Below are 12756 nucleotides of genomic sequence, written 5' to 3'. Positions count from 1 at the left end.
CCCCCAAGTCCCCCAGGCCAGTCCTAACCCAGGGAGCCAGTGTTTTGATACTAAATGTGTCTCCTTGGTGAGGTCAAAGGCAGTGGCAGCAGTGCTACTGGTTCAGAGGCAGCCTGCTGCAATGTACTACAAAACCCAGAAGTACGCTCAACAATAACAAAGGCATTAACCGCTGACCCACAGCTTGGTGAAATTCAATCCCACCATTAGGCAAACATGAAAATGAGATCCCAGAGGAAGGAAGGTTCAGATGTTCAAGACCAGAGGAATTGGGTGAGGAACACAGAGACGAGATGGAAGTTGTTGCAGACTGAGGGGAGAGAAGGGGAGGTTGCCAGCTCAGCGGTAGGATCTTTTAATACCATAAATTTCAACATGGCCTTAACAGTCAGTGTTTTTGCTTAGCTTTGGAACAAAGCAAACTCAAATGATTTAAGATGGATGCCTTTCAGCATTTTTAGGGACATGTTTAATGTGGTACAATTTGATTTCCCAGAGGTTACTTCAGAGCCTCATGTTTCTAGGTTTAAGTCTGATGCTTGCGTCCACGTGTAGGTGCTCATCACAAGGCTGGAATGGTTCAGGAGCCTGGAAGAACTGAAGTCTCCAAGTGTGACTCAGTTTTATCTTGTGTCAGCTGGTTACAGATCTGTGTTTCAGAAGTGAGCTGTGGGTCTGGGTGCTGAAAGGCTGGAGGGATGGGGGTTCTGGCAGGACTGCACACTCTCAGTTGTCATTATTGGGCCTTGCTTTTCTTCCCCAGAGCACACTGAGTGCAGAGGACCATTCTCCTGAAGACAGTTTCACCCTGAACCCTGAGGAGCGAGGAGAATACCCCAATCTCCAGGCTGCCCACCGGCCCTTTCCCAAGGAGCAGTTCCGGCAGGAGAGCGGGCATACGGCCTTGCAGAGAGATGGACCCAGATCCTTTCTCCTGGACCTCCCAAACTTCCCTGACCTGTCCAAAGCAGATATCAATGGGCAGAATCCCAACATTCAGGTACAAATTTATGTTAATATCTGACCATTTTATAACTTACACAAAGTTATTTTACTGAGCCAAGACAACTTTCAGCCTGGCTTCCATGATGCACAGCCAGAACAATCCGTCTCTACCAACAGAGAATCTATATAGTACAATATAATGTAATACAGTATTATATATTAAATATATATAATGCATACTTTTTCTTTCTAAGTTAATGAACATATTGCAATTTTTTTTCTGAATTTCTTCTTGGATACTGTTGATTGCATAAGTATGGAGATCAATGTAGACGTGCTTGTGATACTAAACCCATCTTTGTGATTGCCATTTTGGAGCATATTGCCTTCACTGAAAATAAATGGGTGTTTTAATTTCTGCCTTCAATTTACTGTTGTAAAATTTTTGAACAGATTTGCATTTTGTATACTATTATAAAATGCAACTGTCCCCAAAGGCTAACAGAGAACAAGTATTTCAGTTTCAGCTCAAAATGCATTCTTCTGTATGGAAGTGAGACTTAATTTCCGTAGCAGCTGCTTGTAGTATAAAAAAAGTTGTCTGCAAAAAACTTTGTTATATGTTATTCCTCAAACAGTTCTTGGGTTTGGAACGGCCTCTTACAAGCCACTTGCATCTTGAAACTTCAAGGATCGGAAAGAGGAAAAAATGAGTGATTTGTTTTTAATTCAGAGCATTAAAGCAAAATTGGCATTAATAAGCAGTCTTTTTTAACCAAAACAATAAATTCAAATGTTCTTCTGCCTAAGATGTGCTTATAAAAACAATGCCCTAATAGATCTGGTTTTCTGGTTAAATTAATTCCTGGCTTCTTAGAGTCCCCCAGCCCACAAAATTACCATCCTTTTGATATGTCCAAGAAGTATGTATATAAAGATGTAATAGATCTGCTGGTGAGAGGCCAGCATGCTCCAGAGGGCTGGAGCACCTCTGCTCTAGAGACAGGCTGAAAAGGCTGGGGATATTCACCCTGGAGAAAAGAAGGCTCAGAGGAGACCTTAGAACACCTTCCAGTGCTAAAGGGCCTCCAAGAAGGCTGGAGAGGGACTTTTCACAAGGGCATGGAGTGATAGGGCAGGAGAGAATGGCTTTAAACTGGCAGAGGATAAGTTTAGTAGTTTTAGCAAGTAGTTTCAGGAGGAAATTCTTTACTCTCAGGGTGGTGGGGCCCTGGCTTAGAGAAGCTGGGCTGCCCCATCTCCGAAAATGTTCAGGGCTAGGCTGGATGGGGCTCTGAACAACCTGGTCTGGTGGAAGGTATCCCTGACCATGGCAGGGGGGTGGAATTAGATGATCCTTAATACCCCTTCCAACCCAAACCAGTGCATGATTCTTACCCATAACTGGGTGAGGAGAAGCTGCCTCCACAGCATCACTCCCTTGCATTCACCATAGATGAGTTGGGCCATTAAGAAGTCTCACAGATTTGGGTTCAAAGGCAGGTCTAATACTTGACAGGCTGAGGGAGTAAACATGTTCAACATGTGGTGATGGAACACATCTCTTGTGCTAGGAGAACCATTCCAGAAAGCTTTAGGAAAGTATCTTGGCTTGAAAAGTCAGAAGTCTGCTAATCAAGGCAGGAACCTTCCTTGAAATGGAAAATGTAAATCCCTTTCCTCCAAGTTATTATCATTTTGAAATTAAGAGGCTCTCAGGCAAAGATAGGGGAATAGGAATAACAATTGTTTACTAGGGAAATTAAAATACAAGTGCAATAGTACAAAAAATAATCAACACTGACAGAGTCAGAATATGACCTGACAGCTTATGGGTCAGGGTGGTGTTAGCAGTCCCATTAAATGGTGGCTGCAGCCCTCCTAATGTTCCAGGTGTGGTTCTGTTGGAGTAGGGATCCTGGAGAAGGGTGGAGTTTTCCTCTGAAGGTCCAGTGGAGGTGTAGATGGGCCTGGTCTTCCTCTGGGAATCCAGTGGGAAACGGCTGCTCCTCTGGGAATGCAGTGGAAAAGGCTGGTGTGGTGTTCCAAACCTCAGATTATATCCAGGTAGGAAAGCTTGGCTCCTCCCTCTGGGCGGAGCATCTCCCAATGGGATGATGGGATTTTATCAGCCATGCAGTGACACTCAATGGCCCATTAACAACAGGTGGGAGGATTGGCTGTGGGAGAGATAAAGAAAACTGCCCAATGAACAGAAGAGAACTGCCCCACCCCTAATAGATGGCAGTAGAATACACATGCCCACTCACATCCTGTGACTTAAGACAGAAGGGAAGATTGGAAGCTGAAGGGACCCCAGATTGTGGCGTGAGGCAAATGATGCAACATCACTATTTGAACAGTATGTAAACTGCAGAGGAGGACAGGAGGAAACAAAAACCTTTCCTGAGCAGTGACAGCATACAAAGTTCAGACACAGGGATAAAAGAGATGGAAACAGTTCCCTGGCTTGTTTTCATGGTAACTGCTGGTGCTGCTAAGACCTCTTTTTCCACCATCCAATCTTGGAAATATGTCAGCAGCTCTGTCAGCAGTTTTGCTGGACTCTGAGAACTGGGAAAACTGGTCCTGTAAACTGGAAAGGGGCAACACTGATCCCAGATCCCTATGCACAAGGTTGAGCCCTTTCAGAAAGAGGCTCCCTAAGTTCTGCATTTTATTTGCTCTGAATTTACTCTGCTTATTTAGGTGAGTAAATAGTGAGTACACAAAGCTTCTTTAAGTTCTTGTTTGACACCCTTACAGCTGGTCAAGCCTCATGGACATAAAACTCCCATTAATTCCTTACAGAGTCAGAGAAAGTTTATTTTTTTGCCTAAAGGTTGTAAAAGTTGGCCTACTCTTTTACGAAGAAACAGGATTATAGTGAATTCTTCCTTGTTAAACAGTACTATACTGACCTGAACAGAAATAGAGACACTTGTTGACTTGTAAATTTCTCATCGGCTGTTCGGCAGGTGAAAACAGAATTGATGCTTATTTTTCTTTTTGCACAATGCCTCCCAGATCTGTAAGTTACAATTCTGGGAGTGTTGATTTAAAGAGTCCTCCTAGGACTGAGAGGCTTGATAGGAGAAAACAGCCTCTGTTTTAAGATAGCACAATGGCCACATTTTCTTCTCAAAGACTCAAAACCTCTTTTTCCTTCTACTGCATAAACAAAAAATAACATTTTTTAATGGAAATTATACCTGGGAATTAGAAATCCAAGAAAGAGGCATAAAATTCTTCGAAAAATGGAGGTGGAAAGAGTGAGTTCTCTTTAGGGCCATTTCTTCTCTGGGTCTTGTGAGGTGGTGCTTGCTGTATCATGCCCTGGTATGTGTTGTTTTAATGATGAACTAAAAATGAGTATCAGAACACCATCAGAGGAATTCAGACTACCCCAGGTACTGCCATATTTATTAGATGCTAATGTAAGTACAGCAGACTGTCTCTAGAAAACCCTCAGAAGCAACAGGCACAGCTGCAGTAATCCAAGTGACTCTTTGCATACCTGACCAGGGCAACCCTTACTGGCCTTCCTGTGGTGTTGTAGCCTTGTAAAATCTCCCATCATTTAAAGTGGCATTTTATGCTTCAGCTGTGCTTCCACACTAGTTGTTGAGAGTAACCACAGTGGGCACAGAATGGCTGCTTGGTTTGGGGTATTTTGTTTTCTTTTTTGTCATTTTAATGATTCTGTCAATGCCTGGAAGACTTCTAGATGAGAAGGTGATTACAAAAACTGATTACACTATTTTTTAGTTCCTTTCACAAATGGAAAATCCCTGCTGTCTAGGTTTGCACTTGTCTGACAGACCAGCCAAGGGATGCCTATGCAGACCCTGTAATTGGTCAGGTTACTCAAAGTCAGAATTGTTCTTTCCCCTGAGCAGCAGAATGAAGTCACATGGGAGGTGTACAGGAACCTGTCTGTTTTCCATTTCTGATGGGTTTTTCTTGTCTGTTCCAAACAGCCTCTACAACCTCTCAGCAGCCAACCCTCTGTTTGGAGCCAGATGTTTCAACCTGCAGTTGAACTCTTGCTCTTGTCCCTCACCTTTTCTTTTTATTAGTGGCTTCCCAGGTTTGTGTGCTGAAACAGGGTCAGGGAGTGTTCTCCTCTGTTGTGGCACTGCTTTGCTGCTTCCCCAGCAGTGCTTGACACCATGAAAAATGAGCAGAAAAGGGAAAACTCACAGAACCATGAAGTGTGGGTTGGGTAGAACCTTCAAGATCATCCAGTTTAAGTCCCCCTGCCATGGGCAGGGACACCTTCCACTAGATCAGGTTGTTCAGAGCCCTATCCAGCCTTGTCACAGCTGCAGGGCAATAAGGGCATTTTGTTGATATTAATGTTCCTCACTGAACTTATGTCTTGGTCAAGCTTCATGACCAATAGAGCTGAAGCCCAGTTGAGTGAGCTCCAGTTGTAATGTATGTGTCAAACTTTTGATGAGGTGATGTGTTCTAGATGAACACTGCACAGAAACAGGTAGAATTCCTGTTTAAAACCATGTTGATAACCATGTTAATTGACAGGAGTGGTTTTAAAGCAGAAGAAGTTAATGCCTGCTTGGTCTTTGCCATTTGCCATGAGGCCTGTGGCCATATTCACCAGCCACACCACTCCTGTGCTGCTCTGTTTGCTGTGTTATCTACTCGTTACCTATTTTCTCTCTTTGATACCTACTGGGTTACTGCCTTCTCTTAGAAACACATCTACACAAACATATGCAGCTGCAGAGAAACAAGGCTGTGTGATCTGCTTTGAAAAAAGAGCTGCAGGCCTCAGCTCCTCTCCAAGTTCACCCATGGCCATTTCCCTCACCTCCACCTGCATCACAATGTCACTTTTCACGTTTTATTAGATGTACTTTTTCGCTATCATTTATATTTGTCCTTTGAAGCTGCTGGTTTCAGTGCATTGGAAAGCAGCACCCTTTTGGTGTTGTCACAAAAGACTCAGCAGTGACCAGTCCTACCAGTCTCATCTCCAATTTAGCACAGGAAGAGGCAGAGGGCTCCAGTAGTGCTTGTTTCTTGTAATGCCTGTCAGGTTTAAGGCCTTGAGGTAGTAGCAAAGCATTTGCTGCCAGGTGCAGCCCTGGAAGCACAGTGGAGCCTTGCAGGAGCTTGCAGGTTGTTCCAGCTGCAGAGCCTTGTGTGGGCAGAAAGTCCAGGGTGCCAAGGTTAAACCCCTGCCAACACCAGAGCTGTGCAGGTTTCCTTGTGTCATGCTGTAACAAGAGCTCACTGCAGAATGCAGAATTCAGGGCTGGAACACATTTTTATATCTGGGGTTCATCAGAGATTCCATGTTGGATTTACAACATCAAATAGAAGTTTCAGGTCTCAAGGCACATTGTCTTCTTTGCTCCCAACAAATCTTCAGGGACCCTCACTTTTCAAGTCCAGAAAACTGTTCTAAGTGACATGACACAACCAGAACTAAATTATTGCCACTGCTGATATCATTTTAATTAAAATTATGTGATGTAAAGCCAGATGTACCATTTCAATCTCGTACTGAACTTGTTCCTGTTCTCCTGATATATTTACCTCATTGCTGTCTTACCCAGAATGGCAAGTTCTCTATTGAAAATTTGCATTGATTGCTTGAAAAAAAAAACAGGATAGAAAGGCTGTAGGATCTGCTGCTTGCACAACATCACAAACATACTTCTTCCTGAAACATAATCTTCTGGTCACTTAGGGCAATGTTTACACCAGTAAAGTGAATTCAGAAACATTGTCTCAGTAAACAGGACAAAGAACACAGAACTTTTTGTGCACTCTAGCAGGCTGGGATAATATTTATCTTCTGTATATTTTTGGCCAGGAGAAAATTGGATGTTGGTGTCTGGAGACATCTGTGCATGATACACTTGTTTCATTAGAAATTGCCTGCAAATCTGTTGTTTTAATGTGCCTACGCCAATTGTTTTTAACAGTTTTCAGATGAATGTCCTTATTCCTAGCTCATACAACCATAAAAGAAGTGGCTTTATTTTAGGTTTGAATACTTCTGGGGATGACTGTGGATTTATACAAGGACTATGTTACCACAGACATTTTGGGAAGTTTGAGAAAAATCTTTACAGTTTTGATAATCACTGGAAGAAGAAATCAGCCTCTAAAATGGGCTCCAAGATAGAACTGCTAAACCAGATCTGTTTTTTAATTTTTAAGAGAACATGTTTTTGTTGGAATACTTACACAGTATGAAAGCTTTTCCAGAGCTTCTCTAAACGCCTGGTTTGTATTACTCTAGTTCTTGATCTTTATTCTCTAATTCCTGATTCCTTTATTCCATTTTATAAACAGCCCCCAATATAGAAACTGATCACACAAGTGACATATTTCAGTGCCATGTATGTGTACAAGCATATGTGTAAGTGCAGTCATGGGCTAACATTGTAAGTCTATCTGTGAGCACTGGGAAGAACACAGTGAAAGCTCATTTTTGAAAATTTTAGAATGGAATAAGGGAGCAATTTCTCACTGAAACAGCACACAATTCTTCTCACAATTCTGCCCTAACTTCTGGGTCATAGAGTGGAGGAAGCATTACTAGGATTGTGCCTCTGGAAGGTCCATTAAGCCAAGTCCCTGAAAACACCAAAGTCAATTGAAGTTGGCTTCTGATTTCCAAGAGTGGCAGTTCAGACAATCCCAGGATTCTTTACAGAATTTCTTTCACTGTATGATTTTTATTCAACAATAAACACCTTGGTAATCAAATCTTAAAGCAGTGCGGAGGGGAACATAGATATGTATCAGACTACCACACTGGATTTTGCTTTTGGTGTTTTTGGTTTTTAAATTGGCTGTGTGTCGGGAAACTCATTTTAGAGGCCTTTCTAATAAGGTTCCTCAGAGATAAAAACAGACTGAAGTGGCTGATTGCACAGATATTCCAGTCTTGGAAGTAAGTAGCTGTATGTAAGTGTGTGTGTTCCACCTGCCTTTCCTCACCAAGCTCAGCAGAGGTTTCTCTGTCCCTGCAAACCTTCTTTTCCTTAAGATGACTTGGCATCATCAATCATTATTTAAAATCAAGTCCTTGTGGTTCTTCAGATTGTCCTTGGCTGAAATAATGCCAGTTCATGCTGATTGACTTTCATACAGCTACAGATTATCAAAGCATATGGAGCAATTATAATTTTTTTAAATCAGAGGGGGTTTTTTTTCCACTTTGCTGAGTCATTGCTCAGAGAGTTAGTGTGGTCCTAAAAATACTTGCTGCTGAAGTACTAGAATTGTACTGATTTCCAGGTGGGGAGTACTAAAGCCCCACCACTGGCAGTGTCTGCTGCTCAGTAAGGCCAATTCCTTTCATTTATTGTGAAAACTTGTTTTGCTTGGACAGAGGTAACAATTTTGAATCCCTGAACTGACTCTGATGTTTTCAAGCTTATGAAATCCATTTTCATTCTCGGTCTGTAGAAACTGAGGTTTAATGAAGTACCCGTTCCAATTCCATATTTAGGCTGGGAGTGAAATACCCTTTGTGTAAAGGAGCCATTAGGCTGACAGCTGCAATTTCCCTTGCTCTTTCTCTTTTCCCAGTGGAGCTTCCTAGTAGCCTCCAAGTTTTTTCATTTCAATGGCCTGGTCTATGGTAAAATGTAAAGCATGAAATAATAGATTCAAAATCTCCTGTCTCCAAAGAAAGGATGTGTGGGCACTGTTTGTGCTTGCAGCTCTGAAGATACAACAGTTCTGCTTTGCTTCCCATGTCACAGCCTGTGGATCACAAATAGCTGTGACCTTTTCTTTCTTTTTCTTGTATGTGTCTTGTGATTTTACTAATACCAATTGTATAAAACTAATCTTTTATGTACAATGCACATCCACAGAGCTGTGTAAATTACTTTTAGCATAACAGTGTATTGTTTCTGTTTTATGCAACCTGATTTTCATTGTGTACCATCTTGAAAGGCTGAAAATGCCTCTGTTCCTATTAAACATTATAGATACATCTGACAGTCACTTGTGGTTGTTTAGCCAGTCCAGTGTAATCACTGAACCATATTACCCTGAAACATCAGAGCATTTTATGATCTATCTGTGGCCAGACAATGCTTGTATGACTCACAGAGCCAAGGTTTCTGGTGGAGAGTCTCTGCTTCTACCTAAATGGCCACCTATATGCACACACAGTATTTATCCAAGAGTTTTACAATTTCACATTGTTCTGCACAGAAAACAATAATCAAAGGTTGCTCCTATGCAGAATGATATTGCATTTATGATGTCTGAGAGGGAACTGGGCAGCAAACTCTGAATTTTGGTTCTGGGCTTCTGTTAGAAACCATAAACAGGTTGACCATAACAGGTCATTATGCTCTCCCAGCACGACAAAAGGACCAACTTTAAAGGGCTTTGCAGCAAGTGGCTTACTCAGCAATGGTCAGAGGAGCTGCTGGCTCCCATCACTGCCACAAAGTGTGGTTTCATGCAGCAGGAACAGCTGGGCTGCTGCCAGAGGGGCGAAACAGATGCAAACCCAGCAATACCTGGGCTCTGCACCTTGACCTTCTCACACATGACCTTGCTTATCCTGAGTCAGCCCAAGTCCTTGGAACAGCATCTGCACACTGGTGTGCTCCGTGCTGGCCTCAAATTCAGCCTCAGCATAGAGCACAGCTTTGGTTTTCTTTTTCCTGGTCATATATGTTAGGCTCTGAACACATTTTCCCCATAGGGCAGAGAATTCTGCTGCGAGGGGTTTAGGCACAGCGTGGGTTATTATTTTGTGCAGGATTTTTCCTAGCCTTGGTTCTCAGGTCTGATTCAGCAGAGGTAGCAGAAGGAATCCCTCAGCCTCTGCATGTCTCTGGGCTCAGTAATCCACATATGGATTACAACGTGCCAAACCCATGGTATTGCACAGCCCCTGTGCCAGGCAGCACCTTGTCTGTCACCGTGATATTTTCTGAAAATTCCTCTTTGCCCAGGATTTTCTCCTGGGAAGCTGAGAAGTCTCAGCTTCTCCCTGTCTTTGCTGCTTTGCAATGTGGCTTAGACACTGTTTACCAACAGATGCATGTTTGATTGGTTTCTTGTGAATTGTTTTAACTTAATGGCCAGTCACGATCCAGCTGTGTCAGATTCTGAGGAGTCACGAGTTTTTGTTATTCATTCTTGTTAAAGCTCCTGTCTGCATCCTTTCTCTATTTATTTAGAATAGTTTTAGTATAGTATTCTTAATATAATATGATATGATATAGTATAATATAATATAATGTAATGTAATGTAATGTAATACAATATGATATAATATAATATAATATCATATCATATTATATTAGATATAATATAATGCAATATAATGCAATATAATGCAATACCGTGCAATATAATACGATACAATACAATACGATACAATACAATGCAATACAACACAATACAATACAATACAATATAATATATCAGCCTTCTGAGAACATGGAGTCAGATTCATCTCTTCCCTCATCCTGGGGACCCTCACCAACACCACACGTTGTCTTTGCTGTGTGGAAAGTTTTCCCCCTGACAGAGAGGAGGCACTGACAGGCTGCTCTGCTCTGAATCCCGCAGGTTACCATTGAGGTGGTGGACAGCCCTGACCCAGAGCCAGACAAGGAGCTGCAGAAGGAGGGCAGCAGGCCCAGCTGGCCAGCCCCGTCGCCCGACTGGAGGAGCTGGTGGCACAGGTCCTCCACGCTGGCTCGCATGAGCAGCGGTGACCAGGACTACAAATACGACAGCACCACCGAGGACAGCAACTTCCTGAACCCCCTGGGCGGGTGGGAGAGCCATGCGCCCAGTCACCGGGCGTTCCAGTCCAAGGAGCAGCCAGAGTACGGTGGGTTTGCGTTCCAGGCCTCCCGCGGGCATCCTGGGATTCTCAAAAACAAGCGTGGGGGGGAAGGAGAATGGTGAGGCATGGCTGAGATTCAAGCAAAATAGAGTTTTTCAACATGTGGCTTTTGTTCATCAGCTTTCAAATACAAATCTGTGCAAATGGACAAGCTGCGCTGTGGTAGCTGCATTCCACTAGTAAGTCTATAATCTTGAAAATCATACCAGTTATCCCAGAAGAGGGCCTTTTTTAGTCCAACGTGTGCTTTTTTTAAAAAAGTGGAGGAAACAAGGTTTCATATTTATTTTTAGAGTAAGGGTAAGTACAAATTTAGAATCGTGCGGTGGTTTGGGGACCAGAATATAATTATTGGATAAATAAGCAAGATCTGAAACGTGGTAGCGTTTGGTGGATACACAAATAAGATGAGTTATGTTGGTGCATGTGTGGGGAGTGGCGTGTGCAGCAAGAACATTGTGTATTTGTGTGTGTAATATTCTTCCAGATGTGTCATGGGGAATACAATTGTTTTCAGCTTGTTGTATGAAATAGTTGCAGAAACTAGAAACAGAGCTACAGCTCTTCACTGCCCTGACAGGCTGTGACTATCCACATGGGAATGGCCCAAGGGAGGTGAGCTAAACTGTGCTCACAGGAAAAGCCCCTTGAACTTGTGTGTAAATACAGATTACTTTTAGTCAGAACAAGGTGTCATGCTACTTTTACCCTGGCATTTCTGTTGTTATTCCCCAGATGCTGCAGAGTGCAGTAAAACAAAGTAAAACAAACTTATTCTTCCATGGTTTGACTGACTTGAAGTACTAGAGTCTTAAAAATCAAGAGAGAGTTTTTTATGGAATAAAAGCTGTGGAATAAAAGTGTGTTTAAACACACACATATGTATTAAATTTTTTGGCCAGAAGATTAAATCTATCCCTTCTTTTTGCACCTATATTTATTTGTGGGCAGAGTTTATTGCCAAGAATTCATATCTTAGGTAGTTATTCATATAAGTTAATTGTGATAGAAAAATCATAGTAAGAATTACAAGTATGAATATAGGAAGAACAGGTTGAGCTGCAGCTGAAAATCCAACATGGTATTTTCAATAGTGTGCTTCATAGTGCACTGTAAACATGAGGTAGGTAGGTCTAAAAATTATCCTAGAGCTCCCTGCTGCACAGCAGAGCATCCAGCTAGCTGGAAGCAACTCCTGGCCTCTTGTCTAACCTGAAATGCTCTCCAGGAGGATGCAGCAGCAGATCCTGCCCATGAAGGGTGTAGATGTTCCACCCACTGACATGTTCTTACCTTTCCTGTGGGTGTCTCTCTCCCCTCCTGCCACTGCCAAGGGCTCTCCCTGCCCTTCCTGGGCATCTGTTAGACTGGCATTGTGCCTGCTCACCTGCCCTTCCTCCTCACCAGCTGTATGGAGATAAAAGAGTTGGAAAGGAGCTGGGAAGAAGAGCAGGACCAGGCATAGTGGGCAGATCACATTTTCCTGAGACATCTGATGCCTTTTTTGTGCTGTTGTGGTGCCTGCCTGCTGGCAAATCCCAGAACCACAGGTCTTGCACACTGACATTAGCCATGTTCACACCCACATCCCACCACAGACACCTGATTCCAGCGTGGTGGCTTCCCCATCATCAGCCCTGTCAGAAAAGGAGGAGGAACACATAAGGTCCTTGCATGAGGAACTCACATCTAGGCAGCTTGCTCTGAGTGAGATCTATAACCTCCCCATACTCCTGGCAATAAATGTTTAATAGCACCCCACAGAGCTGTTGTCAGTCGCTGCATATGGAACAAATCAAGTTACGTTTTCTGCTAACCAGCTCAGGAAGCCCACAGACAGCATGGCCCTGGGGGAAAGTGTGTAGCACAGAGGCCAGGCAAGGCAGGGATCCTCCCTGGCTCTGCTCTAGCTCAGGTACTCTCCCCGAGAGCTATAGAGC

At 43.0% G+C, this 12756-nt stretch overlaps 1 protein-coding gene across 1 annotated transcript in view; it reads left to right on the top strand.

The window, feature by feature from the left end:
* The window catches only part of ISM1 (isthmin 1), a 44405-nt gene that overhangs the window by 24175 nt on the left and 7474 nt on the right, over nucleotides 1–12756 (top strand). Inside the window, exons 3-4 of the mRNA XM_059467206.1 lie at nucleotides 764–1000; nucleotides 10534–10801. Coding sequence (XP_059323189.1) covers nucleotides 764–1000; nucleotides 10534–10801 — 505 coding nt within the window. The remainder of the gene's footprint in view (nucleotides 1–763; nucleotides 1001–10533; nucleotides 10802–12756) is intronic.

This window comes from Ammospiza nelsoni, chromosome 3, assembly GCF_027579445.1.
Source record: "Ammospiza nelsoni isolate bAmmNel1 chromosome 3, bAmmNel1.pri, whole genome shotgun sequence".
Lineage (NCBI taxonomy): Eukaryota > Metazoa > Chordata > Aves > Passeriformes > Passerellidae > Ammospiza > Ammospiza nelsoni.
The sequence above is the reverse complement of the archived record's forward strand: the minus strand, read 5'-3'. Positions and strand labels throughout refer to the sequence as shown.